This window comes from Pistacia vera, unplaced genomic scaffold (genome assembly GCF_008641045.1).
Source record: "Pistacia vera cultivar Batoury unplaced genomic scaffold, PisVer_v2 Contig678, whole genome shotgun sequence".
NCBI lineage: Eukaryota > Viridiplantae > Streptophyta > Magnoliopsida > Sapindales > Anacardiaceae > Pistacia > Pistacia vera.
Window position 1 is genome coordinate 939,851 of NW_022196532.1, and position 25,843 is coordinate 965,693.

At 36.0% G+C, this 25,843-nt stretch overlaps 4 protein-coding genes and 1 long non-coding RNA gene across 6 annotated transcripts; 3 read left to right on the forward strand and 2 right to left on the reverse strand.

Moving 5' to 3' along the window:
• Positions 1 to 2,953: 2,953 nt before the first annotated feature.
• On the forward strand, positions 2,954 to 3,811 carry LOC116113384. The gene has a single exon (XM_031399536.1). The coding sequence runs from the start codon at positions 2,969 to 2,971 to the stop codon at positions 3,710 to 3,712; it is 744 nt and encodes a 247-aa protein (XP_031255396.1). The 5' UTR covers positions 2,954 to 2,968; the 3' UTR covers positions 3,713 to 3,811.
• A 5,956-nt stretch (positions 3,812 to 9,767) lies between these two features.
• LOC116113344 (secreted RxLR effector protein 161-like) lies at positions 9,768 to 10,172 on the forward strand. The gene has a single exon (XM_031399493.1). The coding sequence runs from the start codon at positions 9,768 to 9,770 to the stop codon at positions 10,170 to 10,172; it is 405 nt and encodes a 134-aa protein (XP_031255353.1).
• Positions 10,173 to 11,795: 1,623 nt separating this feature from the next.
• LOC116113373 (chaperone protein dnaJ C76, chloroplastic-like) lies at positions 11,796 to 15,308 on the reverse strand. The gene is made up of 9 exons (XM_031399529.1): positions 14,871 to 15,308; positions 14,475 to 14,603; positions 14,260 to 14,389; positions 13,993 to 14,113; positions 13,549 to 13,630; positions 13,094 to 13,147; positions 12,726 to 12,764; positions 12,305 to 12,404; positions 11,796 to 11,926 (listed from the first exon to the last, which is right to left on the reverse strand). Exons 1-9 carry the CDS (start codon positions 15,123 to 15,125, stop codon positions 11,796 to 11,798), a joined length of 1,041 nt encoding a protein of 346 aa, XP_031255389.1. The 5' UTR covers positions 15,126 to 15,308.
• A 213-nt stretch (positions 15,309 to 15,521) lies between these two features.
• LOC116113379 lies at positions 15,522 to 17,240 on the forward strand. Of its 2 annotated transcripts, XR_004125397.1 has the most exons (4): positions 15,522 to 15,956; positions 16,078 to 16,182; positions 16,328 to 16,409; positions 16,706 to 17,240. It is a non-coding gene; the product is annotated as an uncharacterized LOC116113379 (long non-coding RNA). The 2 variants fall into 2 exon arrangements; XR_004125396.1 differs by lacking the exon at positions 16,706 to 17,240 and having other exon boundaries at positions 16,328 to 16,466.
• A 1,069-nt stretch (positions 17,241 to 18,309) lies between these two features.
• LOC116113375 (60S ribosomal protein L11-like) lies at positions 18,310 to 20,874 on the reverse strand. Its single transcript, XM_031399531.1, has 5 exons — positions 20,786 to 20,874; positions 20,562 to 20,669; positions 20,442 to 20,484; positions 19,520 to 19,715; positions 18,310 to 18,745 (listed from the first exon to the last, which is right to left on the reverse strand). Exons 1-5 carry the CDS (start codon positions 20,786 to 20,788, stop codon positions 18,550 to 18,552), a joined length of 546 nt encoding a protein of 181 aa, XP_031255391.1. The 5' UTR covers positions 20,789 to 20,874; the 3' UTR covers positions 18,310 to 18,549.
• Positions 20,875 to 25,843: the final 4,969 nt, after the last annotated feature.

Genomic DNA, 25,843 nt, shown 5'->3' on the forward strand with positions numbered 1-25,843 from the left:
GTTGCTCTAGCTACACTGCCGCGTTGTATGAGTACTTGAACAAGTTTTATGTTTTAGTTCATTGGTTTCCTCTAATGAGTTTGTAATCTTACGTTGTTTACGTTGATGTATCGTTACAGAAGTATACTGTTACAGAGATATATTGCAGCGAAACCATTTCTGACAATATTATTCTTAAAAGATTAAACATTTTAACTATTTTATTTTTAGAAAATTTACTGGATTTTCTTTTTTCCCACAAAAGCAGAAGATGATATTTGTGAATGTGCAGCCCAGAAAGTGAAGAAATCCTTGCCCAGTACTATTATGAGCAAACGACAAGTTCCCACCCAATGTTTAGCAAACTAATAAGTGGATACCTCTGGTTTCATTTATTTTAGTTCTCATCCTTAAAGTAATATTGTTTCCTTTATTTTATTTATTTTAGTTCTCATCCTTAAAGTAATATTGTTTCCTTTATTTTAACTGTTGAAGGTTAAAATGATAATTTTATTATTTTTTTCTTTTCCCTCCCCATTTCTTCCAACTTTTCACTATAGTATGGCTCACGTTAGCATGCTAACATGGTGCTCATTTTGGCTAAAGTTGGGCTCACCTTAGTAAGAAGCGGCTCATGGAGCATCGCCCAAGCCGCTGGTTTTTTGCTTTTTTCCGATCGATCCCGAACTCTAAAATAACTTTCGAGACCATTGTTGGACTCCCCATAACCTCCTCTACAAAACCCATACCTCCAATTGTTGTCATCACTCACTTTTCCGGCTACTCCCAAAGTTGCCATCTTGCGATTTTGGGTATCTTCTCGATCGTTTTTTGTTCAATTGGAGAGCAACCGACATCATCAGACTACACCAACAGGCTCTCCTTGTGTTGTATTTTGCGTGGGTATGTTTTTTTGCCATTGCCGACTTCTCATTTGTCGAAAATTGAAGCCCGAAGTTGCGCTCACCACCTGCTCGATAAAAGGCCCAAGTTAGTATGTTTTTTGCAGTTTGTTTGGATTGAAAGAAAATCCAGAGGGTTGGGTGTGTTTGGATTGAAGAGAGTGTTGGGTGGATTTTCCTAGAATTTTATTAATTTGGTTGGGTGGCGGTGACGACAGTGACGCGATGGCAGCAGTGGCTAGGTTGTGGTGGTAGTGGTAATGACTGAGTGGTAGGAGATGGGGATGATGTGAATGATGAAGAAAAACGTGTTTTTGAAATAAATTTGGAAGGTAAATGGTTATTTTTCTAATTCTTTTAATTTAGGGGTAAAAAAAGTAATTTATTTATTTATTTATCAAGAGGAGTTTAATAATAATATCCTTTGTACCTTTGTCAAAACCTAAAAGTCATTGACGGTATTCAATTAAGAGTGAGAATCTAGAATAAATAAAATCAAAGATAACAAGATACTATTTCATTAAACTTCGGTTCGGAACATGTCACTCACTCGTGTCATTATTAGTGAATAGTGAATGACATATTTGGGTAAGAGTAATGCTATGTGTATTAATCAAATTATACTAATCTAAGTACTAAGAATTTTGAATTTTTTTTTTTATAGTTTTTGGGGGTAGTTGACGTGACAAAAAGAAAGGTCTACCACGTCAGTTAGTACTTGGGTTAATAAGATTTTTGTTAGTGCACCTAATATTATTAATTTGGATAGTTATTGGTGTGCATGGCCTTCAACTTGCAAATTTAATATTAATATCAATATAAAAAGAAAAAAGGAAAAAAAAAAGCCTAAACTGCGGATTTGGTGCTCCATACACATCATGATTTGATGTTGACCAGATGGACCTTATGTGGCTCCTTATTCAGGATAAGTTCTAACATTTTTATTTTCCTAAATCTAGGTTATTTAATATTCAATATCCAATAATGAAAGTAATTATTGTCAGAAAATTATTGCTAGAATTTGGTTGCCTTATTTTTTTGAAAAATATGTAGATAAAAATGTCTTCCAAAATGACAAGGTAGAAAGACAATTTTGTGCCGGCCATAGTTTGTGCAATTAATTAAATTGATGTCATTAATTAATAAAATTAAATAATGATAAGGGCGGTCCAACTGTCGAAGAAAAAAGCCAAATATCATGATGATTCGTCAACTTTAAGCATTGTGTTTGTAGCAAGCCCCCTCCAAATTATGAGTATCGGAACATTAGGCGCTATTACAATTCTATTTTTACCTAAAATACCCTCTTACCTTACATATTTTTACTTTGTCGGGACAATTTCCTATTTTCTTTCCAGACTACCCAACAATAAGAAAGGCAAGTTTGTCAGACTCCATAATTGGGCATGAAAAAGGTAAAAGGTGAACTAGCCATTAATGCATAATTGAATTTTATTATTTTTTATGTGAAATAATATCATACGAAATACATAGAAAATACACAAAAATCTATTTTTTTCTTTAATATTGATAGAGTTTATATTTGTGACATTTATTATGATAAGTATAATGTTTTATTTGGGATATCATAAAAAGGAAAAAAAAAATTAACCATAAAGAATTAGTTTGATGGTTAAAGAAATTTGCTCTTTTCGTTGAGACGTAGGTTCAAATCTTGGGATTACCTATTCCTTTGTGACTTATAATCTTTTGAGTTTATAAAGTGTTTAATAAACTTTATAAATTAATTGAGGTACATATGCAAAAATTGGGATACATGCAAATTCAGCTTAAGTACCTCCCTTAAAAAAATATATATGTTAAAAAATAGATAGATATGTGTGCATTAAATAGGCGAATTTGTTTGTTGACAATGATGATTCCTTATCAACTACTTTCTCGTTTCTAGCAAGTCTAAGACAACCATGAAACATATCACATGTGGTAATAGTTTACATCAATTCCGCAATATTGGCTTGAAACCAGGGGCATTATTGTCAAGTAACTACTATGTATATAATTTTAAATTTGGTAACTTTACACCTCTCACAGGCTCCAGTCTGCAGACTGAACTTTTTTTCACAGCAATGGCTGCAGAGGAAATTTTTGAGCTCTTGGATTCTTACTGGTTTGAACATGGAATCTTCTCCAAGAAGCCACTTTCGTCTCTCCACCAAACAAACCCAGTTCTTGAAATTCAGAAACAACCTCAAGAACCGATTGTTTCACGCTTACCAACTCTCCATATCAGATCTCTCAGTGACCAGGCTTTGAGCTCCAAAACGAGTTTGTCCCCTGATTCTTACTCTCCGGACTCCTTACTTAGAACAACGAAGCTCGAAACTATTCTATCTGGGAAAGAAGTTTTGAACTTTTCGAGTGAAGATGTTAAACAGGAAGAGGAGGTTGTGGAGGTAGGGAATCTAGAAACAGTTGTGAGGCCACAAGTATTGAGTGAAAAAAGAAAAAGGAGAAAAAAGGAAAACAGTAAGAGCTTATCAGACCTTGAGTTTAAGGAGCTAAAAGGGTTTATGGATCTGGGTTTTGTGTTCTCTGAGGAAGATAAAGATTCGAGTTTGGTCTCTATACTTCCTGGGCTGCAAAGATTGAGAAAAAGCAATGGAGAAAATGTAAATACTCATCAAGAAGAATGGAGTGACAAAACTATTGTGTCCAGGCCTTATTTATCCGAAGCATGGGATGTTTTGGGGCATCAAAGAAAGATAGAGAATCCATTGATGAATTGGAGAATTCCATCTCTTAGAAGTGAAGTCAACATGAAAGATCATCTCAAGTTTTGGGCTCATACTGTTGCATCAACAGTAAGATAACGAGTACAAATTTTGTTTCTTTTTTTTAAATGGTAATTCAGGGTTGCTTTTGTGACTTGTGATGTTTTTGTTAGGTCAATTTTGTGGCTTTCTCTGCACTGCAACATTTGTTAATGTAAATAATGAAACATTTATCTGAGTCAGGCTATATGATGATTTCACCAAATTTTGGCAACAGTTTCTCTTCTTCTTCCTCTTGAAAGATTCTGTAAAAGACGATTTGGGTTGATTATGCCAATCCGGTAATCATATTAACATTCATATGATAATATAAACAACGTATTACTGCATTGCCAAGTTCCATTATTGAATAGGTCAACAATATTAGCAGGCTCATTATATTAGTGGCACCTTTTAATTTATTACCCCCAGTTAAGAAATAGAAAAATATATAACAAAAGAAGCAATTATAATTTGATTTAAATACTTGAGTATTGGTTTGCCAATAATGAAAGTGGAACTCCAACGAGATAGGCACTTCTTTGCTGACAATACAGAATATTTAGGAGCTGCAAGAGAACCACTTTTGCAAAACACCCATTGACAAGGGAGATCACTCCGATGTCTTATTCACACCCACTTATTGTTAATTTTAAAAGACTTGCAATTATAATATTTTAAGTTTAAACTATTGATATTTGATAATCCATTCTAGTGTAAGCAGTGGCCCTTTGGCTCATTTTTTTCTTAGTTTAATTAAGTTTTAGTGATGTATTAGGGCTCTAAATACAGTATATACAAAGACATAATCTAATAAGATATTTAATAAATTTCAGTTAAATTCAAACTACTCCGTCACGTTGTAGTTTTTCATTTGTCAGAAGAAAAAAATATACTCAGTTATATGAAAAGACTTGTTAATTTAAATTTCATGATCATCCAAGCCAACTATCATGGGACTAAAATCATTCAAGTTTATTTACCAACTAAGAGAGAAAAAAGAAGAGTGTTCTAACAATGTTGAAAATCAGATGTTGACCATAGTGGTGGCGTCACGGCTGGCCTGTATGAATGAACCATGATATGCTGGCAAAGGTTGGGTATGGCAGAGAAGGAATGGCGTTCATGTTGCTTATCCTGACCTAGGTGTGGTATGACAAATGTTAAATGTGTGAATGAAGCCCCAAACGCTAACGTTTCTGCACATAGTTGTCAAATCGCGTATCGTATCGTGTATCGAAAACTTAATTTTTTGAATCATGTATCGCGTATCGTAGGATATGCTTTTTTTCAAAAAATTAATATAATAATAAATAAATAATCAAAATTTTCTAAAAATTAATATTATTCCCAAAATTAATTAAAGAATTTTGTGGTATTATTAGCTTTAAATTATGATATTACACAATCAAAATTAAGAATTTATATTATTTTCTCTCAACCATTTATATCATTTCTAAGATCAATGTCAATATCTATATCTCCACTTGTATTATTATTATCATGCAAAATGGACAACACATGTTCTTCTTCACTTTCTTCATGCAAAATGGGCAAATTTTAGTGAACTGGGTTGGGTGACCCGATTCTAACCCGAATTTTTTTTGGGCATTTGGCCCAAATTAATAAAGTCGTATCGATATTTTTAAAGATACGAACGGATACGTATCATATCGTAGGATACATATCAACGTATCAAAAAGTTTACACTCTTTGATACGTATCGTTGACGACCTATATCAAATCGTATCGTATAATACATAACGAGTATCGTAGGATACTAATAACCATGTTCTGCATACAACACTTAACAACATGCTACCGTTTTTTATACTCATATGAGACAATCCTAGCCGTTGAAGCAATCAACATCCAATGACCAGAATTTATCCAGCAAGTCAACCCTATATAAGCAAGCTTCTTTGCAGATTCTTAGAGCTCTCTCTCGTGTGTGCGAATTAGGATTCTTGGTGCTTTGGTTAGGGTTCTTCAATCTTGTCTCAAGTATGTGTAATCGGTGTTACAATCTGGAATTGTACTGTGAGGGTAGTATTTCTTTCAGGATTAGAAAGGCTGGTTCAGGTTTCTCTATAGATTAACGGTTTGGGGGGTTTGTTCAAGATTGAGAGTTGTGCATGTCTTTGAGAATTGTTGTAAGTTGTAAAGAACTCTTTATTCCTAGAGCAGTGAGCCCAAAAATTCTTGGAGCTCAAAGTAGACATAGTCTTTCCAGTTTTGGAAAGGTGAATCACGGTAAATTTGATTGTTCTTGTGTTCTTGATCTTGTATGTGTGTTGATATGTTAGTTTGTGTGTGATTTGCGGTTGATTGATCACAAATTGGTATAACAGTGGTATTAGAGCACAGTGAGGGTTGTCAATCCTTAGGGTTTCTTGATTTCGAAATCTAAGGTTTTGTCAAAATTGGGGATTTCTTGATTAATAGTCTCGATGGAGTCTAGGGTTAGAAATTCTCTCAATTCGTGTTGTCAATTCGGGAAAAAAATCAGAAATCAATCTTGATTTCTAGGGTTTCGTCTAGTAATCACCAAACACAATCACCTCGATCCAATCATGAGTACAACTAGGGTTGAGATCACCCAATATGACGGAAAGATCGATTTTACTAATTGGAAAAAGAAGATGAAGGCTTTGTTGTCCCACAACAAAGTGGCTATCGCACTAGAGAAGGACCCCACCAAATGGCCAGAGGAGAAGCTAAAGAAGAAGGTCGAAGTAGATGATGAGGCCTATAATTTGATCATTATGAATCTCTCCGACAATGTGCTATGTAAGGTTGATGGGTTTGAAATCCCAATCAGCCTCTAGGGTAAGCTTGAATCTCTTTACTCTTTACAATCAGCGCCTAATCTTGCATATTTAAAGGGTGCTCTTTTTTCTTATAAAATGGATAGTAATAGGACTATTAAGGAGAACCTTAATGAGTTCTTGAAAATGACCCTGGTTCTTAAGGGCATTGATCAAGAACTCAATGACTCCAACCTTGCCATAATTCTTTTAAATTCATTGACTGAGGAGTATCAGGTGGTAAAGAATGCTCTACAGTACACGGGTACTATACCTAGTGTAGAATTGATAGTTGCTAGGTTAAAAGCTAGGGAGTTAGAACTCAGGGCTCAAAAGAAGAGCAATAATAGTCTGTTTGTTAAGGGTAAGGGAGAAACAGGTCATGTGGGTAGTAACTCTTATCATGTTAATGGCCCTAGGAACAGGTCATGTGGGTAGTAACTCTTATCATGTTAATGGCCCTAGGAACAAAAAAAAAAAAAAAAAAAAAAGGGTAAAAACACACATAAGTCTAAAGGGGAAACCTGAAAATGTTTCAACTGTAATAAAACTGAACATCTAAAAAAGAATTGTTTTGAGTGGATTAAAAAACACAAGAATGCTAACACTGAGAGTAATCTAGCTACCACCAAACACAGTATTGAAGAATCAAAGGTCCTGACAATGTCTAAGTCTGACATTATAGGGGAATGGGTGTTGGATTCTAGTTGCTCATTCCATATGAGTCCGAATAAGAATTGGATCCAAGATTTTAAGCCTAGTGACCTTGAAACAGTGTTCATGGGTAACAATAATGCCTGTAGAGTTTAGGACGTTGTTAGTATAACTTTGAGGTTGGATAATGGAAAACTAGTCAAACTGACTAAGGTTAGATACATTTCAGAACTTATGAGAAATCTGATCTCACTAGGAACCCTAGATGAAATCGAGTGTTGTTATAAGGCTGAAAATGGATGCTTAAATGTCTATAAGTAGTATAACTTTGAGGTTGGATAATGGAAAATTAGTCAAACTGACTAAGGTTAGATACATTTCAGAACTTAAGAGAAATCTGATCTCACGAGAAACCCTAGATGAGTCCGAGTGTTGTTATAAGGCTGAAAATGGGTGCTTAAATGTCTATAAGGGCAACAACATAGTTCTAGTGGGGTAAAAAGGAATGGGCTGTAAATCTTGTGTGGGAATCATTATTCTGATTGTTTGAATATTGTACTGCTTACTACTAATTTGTCTGTTACTGAGAAATGACACTTAAGGTTAAGCCATATGAGCAAAAAAGGCATAGATACTCTAAGTAAACAGGGTCTGTTTGGCAGGGATGTCATTAGTTATATGAATTTTTGCAAAATTTGTATAATGGGAAAGCAACATAGGCTGAGCTTTCATAAGGGGACACACCAAGCCACTAATTGCCTAGAATACTTACATGCTAATCTTTGGAGGCCTGAAAGGGTAAAATCTCATGGGGTCAGTAGCTATTTTTTGTCTATAGTTGATGACTACAGTAAGAAAGTTTGGGTATTCTTATTTAGGACTAAAGATGAGGCCTTAGATAGGTTTAAGAGTTGGCAAACCCTTGTAGAGAATCAGGTGGACAGAAAAGTTAAAGCCCTTAGGACTGATAATGGGCTAGAGTTTTGCAATTCAGAGTTTGACAGATACTGTAGTGATCATGGCATATTGAGACATAGAACAGTAAGGGATACTCCTCAGCAAAATGGAGTGGTTGAGAGAATGAATATGACTCTGTTGGAGAAGATGAGATGTTTACTGTTCACATCAGGATTACCGAAGACCTTTTGGGGAGAAGCCCTCAACAAAGCAACCTATTTAGTTAACCGGAGTCCCTCTAGTGAAATAAGTTTCACCTATCTTGAAGAGAGATGGTCTAAAAGAAAGCCAAATTTAAGCCACCTTAGGGTCTTTTGGTGTGCAGCCTATGCACACACAAATGAAGGGAATCTTGAACCTAGGTCGCTCAAGTATGTATTTCTTGGATATTAGGAAGGGATTAAGGGGTGTAGGTTATAGGAGAGGAATGCACCAGGGGTTAAAACAATCATTAGTAGGGATGCTATTTTTAATGAAAATATATTTCCTTGCAAAATTACTAACCGTGATGCATGTACTTCTAGCATTGACTCTGAGTCAAGAACCAAGTGCAAGGACACAAATTCAGGTGGAGCCCTCAAGTGCACAAACTGATGAAGGAGATACATATGAAGAAATTGAAGTGGCAGCCTTGGATCATGACCATGAGGGTGAACCAACTAAGAACCTTGAACCAACTCAAGAAGAGTCTTTGGCACAATATCAACTAACCAGAGATAGGACCCGCAAAGAGATCAGACCTCCAACAAGATATTCTTATGTTGATCTGATCTATACTGCATTGGGGGCCTGAGCTAAAGTATTTAGAACTAAACCTGATAGCTATGATAAAGCAATCAGGTCAAAAGACAAGGACAAGTGGTAGGTTGCAATGGAAGAAGAAATGCAGTCACTGAAAGTCAACAGAACCTGGTCCTTGGTCCCAACTCCAAAAGATCAGAAACTAGTTGAATGTCAATGGTTATTCAAGGTAAACGAAGGTATAAATCTTTCTGACTCTCTTAGGTATAAGGCTAGACTTGTAGCTAAAGGTTACAGATAAAGGGAAGACAGACTTTAATGAAATTTTCTCACCAATATTTAAGTATAAAACAATTAGGCTTATGTTGTCTGTAGTTGTACATTATGACCTAGAACTAGAGCAACTAGATGTTAGGACTGTCTTTCTACATGGTAATTTAGAAGAGAAGATATGTATGAGGCAACCTACTGGATTTGTTGATAAAAAACTTCCCAATCATGTGTGTTTGCTACATAAGTCCTTGTATGGACTGAAACGGTCCCCTAGGCAATGGTACAAAAGGTTTGACGTATTCATTTTAAGCATTGGGTTTAACAGGAGCAAATATGATAGTTGCTTTTATTTTGCTTTGGATAATGATATACCTTTGTATTTATTCTTATATGTGGATGACAAGCTTTTGATTACCAAATCTAAGTCTAGAATAGATGAGTTAAAAGGTAAACTTAAGGCTAAGTTTGACATGAAAGACTTAAGATGTACTAAAAAGATATTAGGAATGGTAATACATAGAAATAGAAAATGCCATGAATTAAGATTAACTCAAAGTTCATACTTGCAAAAACTAGTTTCTAAGTTTAACATGGTTGACTCTAAGGTTGTGTCCATGCCTTTAGCTAGTCATTTTACACTTAGTAAACACTAATGTCCTAAAATAGATGTTGAGTTAATAAAGATGGAAAATGTCTCTTATGCCAATGTAATAGGGTCAGTCATGTATGCCATGATTAGCACCAAGCCTGACCTCTCCTTTGCCATGTCTTTGCTGAGTTGTTTTATGACCAATCTTGAGTCAAAACACTGGTTTGCTCTTAAATGGGTCCTAAGGTATATTAATGATACTTCACATGTTGGTTTGGAATACTGTAAAAGATATAATTCACTTGATCTTGTAAGCTTTGTAGACTCTGACTTTGCAGATGATAAAGACACAAGGAAGTCAACCACCTCTTATTTCTTCACGTTAGGAAGGAATTGTGTGAGCTGGAAATCCCAACTTCAGCCTATTGTAACACTCTCCTCAACTGAGGCAGAGTCTGTGGCCATCGCTAATGTGTTCAAGGAAGCACTATGGCTTTAAGGAATTTTGTCTGAAGTAGATTTGATCGATGAAGTAGCCACCATTTATTCAGACAGCCAAAACGCCATTCACCTAAGCAAGAATCCTGTCTATCATGATAGGACCAACCATATGGATGTAAAATTTCATTTTGTCAGAGATCTAATTGCCCAATGACTGATTATCTTGAAGAAAGTCTCAATTAAAGATAATCCTGCTGATATGGGTACCAAGATTGTAATTGTTGCCAAGTTCAATCATTGCTTGAACCTGCTGTTTGTGAAATAATGGGTGGCAACTAAGCTGTGAAGGGAATTTTGGATGGTTTGCTGCACTTAGGAAATCTGGAGTTGCAAGGTTTTGAGCTTCAAGGTGGAGAATTGTCAAATGTGTGAAGCCCAAAACGCTAACGTTTCTACATACAACACTTAACAACACGCTGCCGTTTTTTATACTCATATGAGACAATCCTAACTATTGAAGCAATCAACATCCAATGGCAAGAATTTATCCAGCAAGTCAACCCTATATAAGCAAGCTTCTTTGTAGATTCCTAGAGCTCTCTCTCGTGTGTACGAATTAGGATTCTTGGTGCTTTGGTTAGGGTTCTTCAATCTTGTCTCAAATCTGTGTAATCGGTTTTACAATCTGGAATTGTATTGTGAGGGTAGTATTTCCTTCAGGATTAGTGAAGCTGGTCTAGGTTTCTCTATAGATTAACGGTTTGGGGGGTTTGTTCAAGATTGAGAGTTGTGCGTGTCTTTGAGAATCGTTGTAAGTTGTAAAGAACTCTTTATTCCTAGTGCAGTGAGCCCAAAAATTCTTGGAACTCAACGTGGATGTAGTCTTTCTAGTTTTGGAAAGGTGAATCACGATAAATCTAGTTGCTCTTATGTGTGTGTTGATATGTTAGTTTGTGTGTGATTTGCGATTGATTGATCACGAATTGGTATAACAACAGAACTTTGCCATAAGGCATGAATGTCTAACCATAACTGTTATTAATAACACATGTATATTGTGTACAGGGAAAAGCTGGAAATGAGTCGATATGTTTGTATACTGCAAATATGACTGCTAGAGAGGTCACACTCACAGGAAGAGGGCAAAAAGAAATTACCAACAGAAGAGGCGGCTCTTACAGTCACATTCAAAGGATTTTTCTAACATTTCTTTCAAAGTTTGTTAAGTGGTTCTGCTACGTTTTCCAATTCTGTTCATATGTTCTCCAAATACTAAATGAAAACAGCTAAATAGTTAGCTGTGGAAAGGAAAATAATATTACAGAAAAAAGGGTATATGATAGTCATATGCCAACAATAATGTCAAATGATCAGCAAATCAACACAGGTTTTCTTGTGATGAAAGATTCTGAAAAAGCTATATAGTCATACTTGGTAGCAACTCACAACCATGAGGCTTATCCACCAAAAAGACAAAAAGAGGTAGCATTTCATTCTATATATATATATTATTTCTGAATTTAATTCTATATAGACAATCTTATTTACACCGTTAAACTATTGATATGGGTTCCACATGAATGAATGAGGAACAAGACTCTGGAGTCATAAAATAAGACCTATAACTAAATTGGTTACATTTTAATTGTAAGAATATGATGGTGTATCAGAATTTACCAGTTCAGTTCTCCTTGCCGGAGGTTGCCTTTGGAAGTTTAAAGGTGGGAGGTTTGTCAACACCTCTCCTTGAGTACTCCCTCCATCTCCTTGCGGCCTCCGCTGCCCTCCTTGCTCTCTCTTTGACTTCCTCTTCTGCAACAACACATATGAAGCTTCATTAATATTTGGTAGAAGCAGAGCTAGCCAAACACAGATTACAACAGAGGCCACACAAGAAATAATAAAAATGTACAGCAGACATGAAAATTTGTTTTATGACCTTTATAACTATCACATTAAATTATAAATCACAATGCCTATTCTCATTAGAAACCCACATCTTTTTCTTGCATTGTTTTAGAGAGTAAAGCTGCTGTAAGTCCAGTTGTGCACTTGTGCTTCTATAATCAGATACTTAAATGCATAAAAAATACAAAAATATAACCTAGAAGCAGTAAAATTCAAAATATTAAGGAAAGACCTACCCAAGAAGAGAAGATATTAGTAATCCCTTAATGAAAGTCCTCTCACCTGAATTTTGATACTCTTTTGGGTTGCCCCATAGATTGCTCCAGTATGCTTCAGTTTTCGCAGAACCTTTCTCCTTCATCATCCTTATTTTAGCTTGCTCCTGCAAATAGTTAGGAATCATCATCAAAATAGTCAGAGTATTTTAGAATGTAATTGCCCAAAACCAACTTGAATGTTTCTGCCAGGAAGAGCAGTAATAAAAGACATCTCTTCGAATCAAAGCATTTAGAAGATTATAGGAAAACTGAGAAACTCCTTGCTTCAAAATAGTTTGCTTTCAGCAGCTCAAACCAATCCACAGTATCAAAATTCTCATAATCCATATGGCTCAATAGACTATGAGTTACGAAATGTTTCATACACAAATGAAGAAAATTGTTGAAACCAAAGATTAAATTGACTTAAGATGTAGATTTCATACCAACACTTTTGCTTGCCTCTTCTCCCATCGAGAACTTGCCTGCCAGGGCAAAAGACTATTTAAAATTGCTACAGCATCAAAAATAATGCACGAAAAAAAAAAAAAAAAAAAGGCTAGAATACTGTATCTCTATTAAATACACACATAAATAATCAGGCAATAGTATTAATATCCAATACTCTGAACACTATATCAATATTAGAACCCTATTTCCAAACACAGATTGTTTGATTACAAAATGGAGAAAAATTATTTCTCTTTTGCAAAACCATAAGAACACTGACGTGAGAGCTGCAAATCCAACCAAGTGGAGGAACTGATAACATTATTAAGATTTAAAAATGATGAAGAAAATGTAACAGACTTACCATCCTAAAAACATCCATTGATCCAGATCCCATTCCTGAAAGCATCAGGGCCACCTGATCATCATTTAAAAGTCACACAAGTGTCATTGAAGAATTAATTTCTCTCTCTTTTTTTTTTTTTTTTTAATAGGAAAAACATCAATGTCTTTTCTCCTTTGCTTTAGAAAGTAAATTGAAGAAGATATTCCAGAGGTTGAAGAATATGATCAAGGACACAAAAGATTACAGAGGACCCACATCATAGATTTAGGAGACATGAACCAACAACTTGAGTGATTCTTAAACCACAAAATACTACTAAAAATAGATGTAAATCCACTAAGGTCAGACAGCTACTGGTGAAGTATAACTGCCCCACAAATACATATCATTTACCATCTAAATCTGAAATGAAGTATCAGAAAAATTTTGCATAGTATATCAACAAGGCAGAAATTGTCAATAGTAAATCTTACATTTACTCTTTCTACCCTGCGCATTTCATCTTCGAGCAAAGATAGTTGAGCAGCTGAAGTCCAGTGAATGCAATCCACTGGGCTGAAACACAGAACATCTGTTAACTAAGTTCTCTGATTTCATTTAATCTAGAAACTTCCTAACATGCAATAGATGCTAAAATAAGAGTTTACTTATATAATGTGTGGGTGAGTGTGTGTATGACATCATTCTGAAAGAACTCAATTCACACTACAACAGAAGGATGTGAAGCTAATAGGAGACAATCAGCAATGAAATGAATTCACAACAATCTACATATATATTGGCATCAAGCTAGATAGAAACAGATGAATGAATGATGGATTACCGATGCTTTCCTCATAGCTATGCTAAAAATAGATAAAAATCACGAAACTAAAGCATCTTATAGTGTTGCAAATATCCACAAAGCAGGAATTTACCAACTCTCAATTGCTTGTTGAACTAATTCAGGGTTCCCACACTGGCTATAAACTCTGGCCCTTCCAAAGTCTTCCTCAATTCCAAACACATCTGGGGCCACATTGGCACAATTTTTGCAGCCTGTGAAGAAAAGATGCCAGCTTACTGTAACTCTTATAAATTTTTTTCTAGGAACCTAACAACATGTTCTGTAATGCATGCACTCCCAACCACCTGTCATCTTCAATTCTTGATCACATAACATGTAGAGGAGCAAGTTCACATACCTATGCAGCTAAACTCGTCAACGAATGCAAGATCCTTCGGGCTAGAATCATCCAAGAAAGGGTTGATTGCACTCAATGCATACCCATGAATTTCATCATAAACCATGCGCTGTACAGGGTCGCTGAGAACCTGTACTGCAATAATCTATTTATAGTAAAAGCAAAAGAAAGGCTTAAATCAAACTAAAACCACTACATTTCAAATGGTAACCCACCGCGTAGACCTCATTAATGAACATGCAAAAATTTGTTGTCTCTGGATCGTTGCCACTCAAGTCTGGATGGCAAGCTTTCATGCAATTATAATAAGCTTTCTTAATCTGCTCTGGTGTGGCATCTGGCAGCTATTAACACATAACAGTCAACAATCAGATGTATTGAATCGGGCCAAGCACTGTACAATAATGGAATTTTATGCAGAATAATCCTACAATCTAAAATCTTAAATGAATTAAATTTTTTTAATGTAAAGTGATTCCAACAAAATTCAAACTTTTAGGAAGATTCAAACACTTGAAGTTATGAATCTTGTCCCCAAATAGTTTAACACATTACAACGTTTCTACATAACATTTTCTCAATAACCAAACAGAAAAAAATCCAAAAATTACCAGACCCAGAACAGCGTAATAGTCATCAGCGATGGCATCCGTGGAAGCTGAACCGTCTATGGCAACTTTAATTCTGCCACAGCCTCTTCTCTTTCTGCCACCACTACGAACGATCAAGCTCCAACTAGTACTACCATTCGCCGAGGAGGACCAAGACCCTCTTGAGCTAAAACTATGCAATAATGGGTTGTGAAATTTGAGAGCATCAGTGCAGACAGGAGTCATTAACTGGGCAGCCATAGCCGAAGCATGCATGCAAAAGCAAAACCAACTGCAAATCAGAGAAAAGAAAATAATGACGTCCAAGAGAGTTAGATTTTATAGGGGTTATAATAGAATATCTGAAAATTTTGAGGAGGAAGAAATCTTGGCATGAAATGGTTGAATGCTGACATGGCGACATGACAGCCATACGCCATCCTTACAATCTGGACGAAATGAAGAAGAATCCAGTGGGAGGGAGTTTAGCGTAGATGTTGCACGTGTCACCTCGTGGATAATTGTTGCCTCACGCTTCAAACAATTGCTTGCTTGCACTCTTTTGTTTTGTAGAATCTACGACAAGAGTCCCTACAGTATTTGGATTCTATCCAATTATCAAATTATTATAAATATAATATGGTTTTAAATTTTGATAATGGCGGGCCTAATCCTAATGGGCTTCTCAAATTCAGGAGAATCCCTCCCTGAGAAAAGGCATTTTCCCTCCCGCTTAAGGAACACACTCGCGCGTGAAAACCGCGCGCGTGCTCATTTAAACAGACAGCATTTTGATTCGAGTCTGAACGATCACCTCGTCTGTCTGAATTTGAATCCCTAATCTAACCAAACGTCTTCGATTTATCACTCAACCAAACCCCGATGTCGAGCCCGCGCGGTGCTTCCAAAGACGGCAATGGAGTCGGTAGAGAAGCCGCCGTCGCCAAAACGGCGGGGTTTGTGGTCTTCTCGGGCATTGCAATCAGCATCCTCAAAACGTTAAACCCACTCTACAAAAATAAAAATGATACCAGTCAGCCACTCGCCGAGTCCACTCAGCCCAGCCCACCTCTTCCCCAACCGCAACCGCAACTGCCCGTCGCCAAGGTATGTTACACTGATAAATTTATTTATAAATTTTGGTTCTTTTCTTGTAGGTTTTATAAAAATATTTTAGAATTTTTTACTGTTTGCTTTATTTATTTATAGATTTATCTTTTGGTGGTAGAAACCTAGTAGTTGTGCGGATCAAAGTTAACCCGAGTCAAGATCATGCAGAACAATTGACATAGTGAAGGGAGATACGCTTTGGGGTCTCTCTAGAAAATATGCGGTATCTTTTCCTTTCATTTGCTTCCAGTTTGCAGAATAATTTATCGGCTTTTTCATAGAAATAATGTTCAAAATGCGCTTTAATTTTTTTTTTTTTTTTTTTTTTTTTTTTTTTTTTTTTTGTTTTGTTGCGTGAAATTGCTTAGGTGTCCATTGATGCTATCAAAGAGGCTAATGGACTTTCAGGGGACACCATCTATGCTGGCAAGAAACTCGTGATTCCATGAAGTAATTTCTAGCTCTTTATATCTGTTTTTAACATTTCTTTTTCTCATGATTTGAGACTTGTATTTGGCACACGCCGAGTGGTAGCTTGTACCTATTTTGTTTGTAATTTTGACATGAGAAAGACTGAATCGGCTGAAGTAGAATGGAAAATGTTTCGCATGAAGTTTTTCCCAAAAAATTGTCCGTGGAAGCCTATTGATAATTTCTATTCACTCTAAAATATCCATGGCTGTTCATCTGGTTTTCTTTTTTTTAGGCTTTGCCTTTTGCTGTTTTAATTCTTTGTTTGAAGACAGGGATGTAAATGGAAAGGTTTGTTTGGGAGGGCGGTTGGTTGATTTAGGGTATGGAAGGTAAACTCGTGAATAATAGATCAATCTTCGGATTTTCTCTTGGTGATATTCAGTGCACCAAACTGCCGATTTTATTGAATTGCATGGTTTGCCGCTATGGTTTTTGTTGTTTTGAACTAAACAGTATGTATTCGTGATACATTGGTACCTATGTTTTTGTCAGCCCCTGGTTTCTATCTTTTGCTGTAAAATATTGATGCCTTTTAAGAAATTCTTGATACTTATGCTCCTTTGAAAGCAAAAAAAGCATGATCTTCTTGAAGAATGCTATGGTTGTATTTAATTTAATTTGTTCTTCTTCCATCTTTTTTATAGCTGAAGGTAAACCGGAATATAGAACCAGAATTGCCCAAAATACTCATTGAATCTCTACTTTACCTTTGTTATGAAATTAAAATTCTACTATTGTTGTCTGGATAGAACAAGTGAAAGAGAATCTGATCTTAAATTTAGAATTTGATTAAGTTGGGCGTCTCCAACTGATGGAGTTCGAGGCTGTCGTTTCAGAAAGATTAATGAATGTTATCTCCAACATAACTCAGTTCTATTTCTAATTCTTTGATCCTAGCTGAAAGACCTAACATTATCTACTTTTGCTTGCTTACTTGCTTCTCACTAAATATCATGTATTTATGAAACGTAGATGATAAATGTCACTGCTTGTGAAAAACATTTTGAATTTATTCATAATATGTATCCTTGAGGCAAGCCAGGTTTTCGAGTAATTGAGATGGCTACGATGAAATTTTTAACTATTTCAGTCTTTCCGAGTGTCATAAATTGTGTCAGCTGATATATACTTTTACGTTCAAGTAGATGCTTATTTAAGAATCAAAGTGTAGATGCCAACGGACTGATCATTATAAAATAATTGTGAACAAAAACGAAGGGATAGTTTGGGTTTTCATATTCATATTATGCAAACATCTCTACTTCAAAATCAGGGACTCGGGCACGGACACCTTGTAAATTATATCAAGAGTGGGTTAATTTGGCTGGCTGTGTCACCGCAAATTTGGATACTATAAGCTGAAAATACATGGGAAATATTCAAATGAATTGACTCCACGTAATAAATTTACACTACCAGCTTTGATGCGCTGCTCCTCAAACTCAGATTTACCTCGAACCCAGAGGATCTGGAACGTTCAAATCAGGAATTCTGCAGAGGGGATTCGACATTAAAAGTGACTCATTATGTATAAGGTGCCTTAATCCATCATCTAAACACTTTAATTTTTTTAAGCATGCCAATCGGCCTCACACAACATAATACCTGCTCAAATTCCTCAGCAGCATACCATTAAACCCATAATGTCATTGTCAAACATATAGGAATAAATAAATTAGAGTTGCGCCAATTAAGAACGGAAAATAATACAATATGAAAAGAAGTGCACCGAATTCATACACCGAATGACGTAACACAATCTTAACCATTGATTAATTATGAATTAATATTAATCGATGGTCAAGATTACACTACATCATTCAGTGCATGAATTCGATACAATCCTTTCAATAACTGTAACATTACTCATTAAGAATAGTGAAAGAGAATGAAATTTGCATACTCGCAAGGTAAATCAATGTCCAAACAAAGTAACAAAATCTTAAGAGTGCATCTGAATCATATAAATCTAGGATAATATTGAGAAAAGAGCAAAATATATCTTGGTCTATTAAATGCATTAACCAGATCGAAAAATGTAAGAAATAACCATTGTCTACAAAATGTCAATCTATGAACGCAAAATCTCATTCGGTTCTAAAGATCTGTTGATTGCTTAAGATATATTCTGGGCCTTGTTAAGGATCACTCCTTCATATTTGACCTGGAACCATTTCATAGCATCCTCTTTTGTAACCCTGTGCTGGATCCCAACACGAGACTTGCACCGACGGCGACGGCCTACACGGTAACCCGGGCGCTCAAGAACAACATAGAAGTCCATCCCATAAATACCAGTTGAAGGGTCATACCTGAAATTTGAAAGAGATGGTAAAAACATAATAATATTAGATGTAATACAAACCGAGAATGCATCAGATGCAGGGCAGGGAGGGCAATAAAAAGTCACCAGTGAAACCAATTTTAATGACAATTAAACAAGCAAACAAAATTTAGTAAGGAAAGAACCAATGCAACTCAAAAACACAGGTATATCATCAACAGCTATGTTGGAAAAACCAATCACATCATGTATTCCAGAAAACCCTACAGTTATTTATAAAACAATTAACCTTAACACTATGCCAGACCATCAATGGAATGAATGTATATCAACCTTTGAATTGACACATCACATATACAAAACAGAACATCAACAATTATGAGCTTATTTTACTAACTCGCCCCCATCAATACCTCCTAGTTTTTTGCAGTCCGCAAAAAGGAGGATTTACAATGAACTCTATAAAAAGAATTTGGAAACAAATAAAACAAATGCACAGAACCAAAAGACGATGTACAGGTGATTAAATATTCCAGTCCTACCATCACAATAAGTAAACACCAAACACACTATTCATCTATTCTCAAACAACATGCACTGAGCACCTATTCTTGATAACTAATGAAGCACGAATTTATGTGAAAAAATCAACCAAAGAGCCAATAAGCAGTTCTATTAAACTAAACAAACTTAAGCCAACTAAATACCAAAACCAAAAAAAATTGAAGCCTAATTAGCAAAATGACACACTCAGGGCTAACATAGACAGCATGTAAAAAATTCTATGAAAAGATAAGCTTACTTGATTCCAAGATCAATGTGCTCCTGGATACCAAATCCAAAACAGCCGGTTTCACTGAAGTTCCTTCGCAGCAGCTCATATTCCTTCACTTTTAATCCACTCTCCAAAAGCTGCATTGCCTTGTCACCCCTTACTGTGACATAGCAAGCGATCTTTTCATTCCTTCTGATTCCAAAGGAACGGACAGTGTACCTTGCTATTCCCACAAAAAGGAATAAAATCATTATAGCTACTGAGTACATTAGAGCAAAGTAAAATAAAATAGCCACATTAATTTACTGCAAGCTCTGCACTCAATTTATTGGTTTAGCCACATTCATTTTCTTTTCACTTGTGCAACATATTAAACTAGGAGCATTTGCCACTCTCCAAGACCAAAAAGCCGGAGCACATAAACTTCAAACTACAGTTCCTAATAATTGGCATTTATAACACTAAAAAATACCTGAACTTTCATTTGAAAACGAACTGGAAGATGCATGTAAACCTTTTGAAATGACCTACCTAAGATTTACTGCAACCTGCCTATCTCTTATGAAACCAGCTAAAAAAATGCAAGCCAAAACTCAAACATTCGCATCCCAGTTAAGATACTTAAAAAGCAAACAGTTGACTTTCTCAAATTTTATACAGATTATTGTCATTACAATTTTGGAAATTTTCATTCATGAATTATAATGTAGTATCAGGAAATAGCAATGACAAAATCCCAAACTTATGCAAATTACTAAAAAGCCCAACTCAAGCAGCCCATCATATAGTTTCACTATGCTCAGTTTATGTTGAAATAACCATTAACTTTATTACACATCAAATGCATAGAGATCTAAGATCCATACTTTTATAGCTTCTACAACCCATCCATATTTTCCGACAATTTTTTATGACCATACGATCAATAAAACACAAATAAACCAATTACCTTTCGAGAAAACGGGAGTTTGGCCACTGAGTTGTTCTAGCACCTGGAATAACAAATCCCGTTAAGCTCCAAACAAAAGAATCAAAACAAATAAATAGTGAAAACAAATATATATATAACCTTGGCAGCTCTGGTGAGACGATCTCCACTTTCACCAACAGAGATGTTGAGAACCAGCTTCTGCACTTTAATTTCCCTCATTGGGTTCTGCAATTTCTTCTCTGAAGCCTGCTTTGCCATTTTCAATTCAATCGTTAAAGCTAAAAAAAAAATAGCATAAATCAATTCAATTGAACTAAGTGGAATTATAAAACAAATCTAGAACTACAAAGAGAGAAAAAGACCATTTCGGTTTAGGGTTTGCTGAAGTTGCAGCCGCTGTTCGGTGAAGATGGAGTGGAACCAAACCCTAATATGAAGAGCTAAAACGAAGTGGATTATACTAGGGTTTTTGAGGGCATTCCCTGAGATCTAATGACAATAATGCCCCCAATGTTATTCCTTTTTTCATATATGATTTAAATTTGAGAATAACGGCCCACGGGCTTCAAGCACACTAGCGTGGCCCAAATGAAGCCAGCATTGGGCCTGCCCATCATGGGCTTGAGAAGAATGAAGTCATGGGCTCTCAAGTCCATATCGTGAAAAAAATTACATGTGTACAATGCAGGAAAGAAATTCTTAATTGAAAATCATTATTTACTGGAAATGAAATATTTTTTATTAATATATTTATTTATCACATTTAATGATAAAAAATTAATTTTACTATTTTTAACTTTATAAGCATAACAGTCAATTAATATTATTAAATGAATGTTATATTTGCCTACCTGAATTGTCTTTTAATTAACATAACACTTCAACCTGACAATACTACATTTATCACTTAATCTCACAAACTTTTTCTCACAACCTTTAATGTGGTCAACTCATAAATAGATAATGCCTGCTTGCTATGGGTCTCGTCTGTCCAATTACGAGCTATCACGTCGAGGTTGTAAAAGAAAGTTTATAAGATTGAATTGTGAGTCAATTTTTATTGATTTTTTATAGTTGCAAACTTGAACTCAAAATTATAAAACATATAAGGAGAATAGCAATTAATAATAATTAATAATCTTTATTATCATTAAAAGATTAAGTTGTTGTATACTTAATAAAAGACCATACGTATTATTGACACCAACTAACATAACTTATAAACAATTAACAAAAGACCAGACATATTGTTAACACCAACTAATATATTGCTATTAATAGTAATTAATAATCTTTATTATCATTAAAAGATTAACTGTCGTATACTTAACAAAAGACCAGACATATTGTTGACACCAACTAATATATTGCGATAATACATAAGTGAATATACACCCCTTTTATAACCCCTTATTTAGACCTTTCGAATGCCAACACAATTAAATACGAATTGAATACTTAACAAAAAAAAATATGAAGAAAGGTTTGCAATATCAATACAATGCACATATATAATTATTAATAAACAGGTATGTTTTTACTACTAATCCAATGCACCCAAGGGTGCAGTCGAACCAAGTAGCTCGTGACCTACTCGGATTCGACTCATGACGAGCTCGGACTCGACTCGTCGGAGAACAAGTATTTCACGAGTCTGAGCTCAACTTCAAGCTCGTGAAAAATGTTGAGCTTTTCGGGCTCGATTCGAACTGTTCGCGAGCTATTTGAAGAACTCGTTTCGTCATTTGAGTAGGAGAGCTCGTGAGATCGATCAGTAAGGTTTCAGCTCGTGAGTCAAGGCCACTGACGCAGGTGCCGCAGGAGAGGAGGTCGGAGGTAAAGCTGAGATCTGACTAGTTCGATGACGGTGGGGTAGACTCAGATGGTGGTGAGTAGTTTCCTCATGACGTAGATCAACTGAAGATTATGACTGGGTGGAGATGAGGAGTTGGATTTTGGTCTCAGCAGATTCGATTGAGAAGTTAGTGGGAGGGGCAGTGGAAGAAGAAGAAGAAGAAGAAGAAGAGGGGTTCAAAACGACATCGTTTTGTTAAATCCTTATAAACAGCCGAGTCGAGCTCGAGCTGTTTATTTTTTAAACGAGCTGAGCTCGAGCTTGAGCTGTTTATTTTTTTAAACGAGCCGAGCTTGAGCTCGTGTGCCAGAGCTCGTCGAGCTCGTGCGCCAGAGCTTGTCGAGCTCGAGCCTGCTCCTAATACATTCGAGCCGAGCTCGAGCCAGCCACTACTCAGTTCGGCTCGGCTCGGCTCGTATGCACCCCTAAATGCACCTATGTAATCCAATCTTTATGTCTATTAATTTAGACTTTAAAATACCAATGCAGCAATTAATATTGTCTACATCATCACCAATAAAATTCAACCACATGGCAATCACAAATCCAAGTTGTCATTATGGTTAGACCTTTATAACGTTAATGCAATGCAATGCAATGCACTTGTATTATTATTATTAATACAGATCTCATTTTTCTAATTAATTAATAATTATAGATAGAGCAATAAACATCAACCCAAACGTATCAAGATAGAGCAATTTGATTGGTTTGTCAATCCAATATATCAAAATGGAGCAATTCTAGAGCTTCCAAAATGTGACACGTGGCGATCAACCCATATGGGTGTGTGTGTGTATATATATACACACACACACATATGTCATATTTGCCTACCTGAATTGTATCTTAATTAAAGTAACACTTCAACCCGATAATACTACATTTATCGCCCAATCTCACAAACTTTTTCTCACAACCCTTGATATGGTTAACTCGCAAATAGATCCTGCCTGCTTGCTATGGGTCTCGTCTGTCCAGTTACGAGTTGCCACATCGAGGTTGTACGAGAGAGTTTATAAGATTGAGTTGTAAGCCAATTTTTATTTATTTTTTATAGTTGCAGACTTGAACTCAAAATTATAAAACATATAAGAAGAATAGCAATTAATAATAATTAATAATCTTTATTATCATTAAAAGATTAAGTTGTCGTATACTTATTATAATCTTTATATTTACTCTATCAAAAATAAAACAAGAAAGATGTAATAAAAAATTATTGCCCACATAAGTGTAGCCTAGTTGTCACTTTATTAATTGATTAATCCAACATCATATATAATAAACACACCCCTAATTCTATTTAGAAACAATATAACTTTCAAATTTCTTGCTCTGTAAAATCAAGCATGTGTGAATTCAACGAAGTGACCCGGATTTTGTTACCGAAGCTACTAATAATGTCAAATATGATGAGAGTATGCAACTCTCTAAGTTCACACAGAAATGTAGAGGTTTATATAGTCAATGATTTGCAGGTTAACTTGGAGCTTACCGTTCATTGTAAATCGGATGATGATGATGATGATCTTGGTATACACATAAGTTCCTTTTTTTATTGACCATGATTTTCATTTTAAGAAAAAAAAATTCTGGGAACTCTATATTGTAGGTTCAAATGGAGAGGAATTCCCACTAGTTTGATATATATGATCAGAACCAAGATTCTTGTGAAAAATGTGTGGAGAAAATAACATAAGTCGGTCCCTGTAGGCTAGGTGATGTTGATGATCTAAATTCTAAGTATGAGTGATTGGAATAATTCTTAATCGATTTCTGCTTCATGTAAGAGTTGTTTGCTCATGTTGATGCTTGATTTTGACACCAACTACTCGTACGTGTAAAATGCTAAAAAGCCTTAGAAGTCACATGTGATATGAGGGGATTGAATTAAATAAAAGGTGAAGAGCAATATTTAAAGTAGTTCGGATGCTCAAAAGTGAATCCTACGTCCACTGCTATTGTATTAATAAAAGAGAGAGGCCGGGTCACGTTCAGTGAGCTGAGTTACAATTTAGAGAGAGAATACAAGAGAGAGAGAGAGAGCGCACTATTTCAGCGTAAAATTAGCTAATCCCCTTACAAATGAGAGGGAAGTCCTCTATTTATAGTGGGAGAGTTCAAGGTAATGATTATAAAAGCTGCAAGTGGGTAGGTGTCGTGCAAATCCTTCATTTGCATCCCATTGGTGACCTGCCCGAGGGATTTCCTCGACTAAAGCAGAGCTTTGACACGTGGGCGATCTCCAGCCACTTGCTGGCCTGGCACTCACCTATTACACTGATAGGAGCCATACTAGGCGCGACATGGCCACACCTGGATGACATAGAACCCTTTTGAGCTCTAACCATCATTTACTGACGAGACTCCACATCAGCCCTACTTTTTTCAGACATAATAGAAGTCCCCCAGTTTTTAAAGTTTAAGGATCGAACCTTGAGAACTTCATAAATATGCCATGATTTGACATATCCCAAATGACGTCTAGTCGAGTCGACCTGGCTACAAGGAGGTCGCAGAGCATTTTTCTATAAGCGACCTAAAATGGTCTTCTTCAGTAAAGTCAATGACCTAGATTAGACCTCACTCAGTGCTATATCGATGCGCCTCTTATCTTAACCGAGGTTCGCGACTTGATTACACTTAGCATATTTCTACTGGAGGCAAGGAATCACATTGCTCTGCAACCGACATGTGACGAAGAATGTTCTATTCCAATGACCTCTTCAGATGTTATCCATTGCGCTTGACAGCTAATCCATTAATGAAATATCCTTTATTCTGAAAAACGTGTCCTGTGTGCAATAAGTGCCAACCATGTGCATTAAATGCAAGCCATACTGAAACGACATTCTTTATCAAGGCATTAAATGCAATGAGAGCACATTTAATGTGAAGGAGAGAATCGAGCCGTCGCTCTATTATTTCAACGAAGAGAAGCAACGATTGAATTTCTCCAAGCGTGGCGGTTATTCCTTCTCGCCGATTGATGACACGTGATCGCAATCAATGGTGAGAGACGTATTCCGCCCAAACGTCGCTTGGCTTTGGGAAGACCAATCGCCATTTCCTCCACTATAAAACCCTAGGCTCGCCTTAAGCAATGTCACAACACTTATACTTAAAAAAAGCAAAAAGCTCTCGTGAGACCAGATTTTCAATCCTTCAAGTGGGTGCGCAGTTTCCGTTCATAGTAAGAAGTTCACCCTCCATAGCCAAGAGGTAAGGAGGATCCTTCTGTTACTTATCTTTTTTTTGCTTCGAATGTAGCTTATTCAGGCGATGATGGTGGGTGTTTATGGCTAGTCTTCTGTAAGGAATATGTTTTTAGGGTACGAATCATTAGGGGTGGTCCCCAAGGATTTTTTAGGGTTTTTAGAAGATACATTAGGGTTTTGTTCTTCCACGCGTCGTACAAAATTCTGTACGGAGACTGAGTAATCTCTACATGTCCCCCTTTTTCAGACCGTAGAAGAGATGGACCCTACAGTGACCAGAACAAATGAGGGGACGAGCTCGCAGGCACAGGATGCCCCAGCGGGTTCTTCGCAGGATATTATGT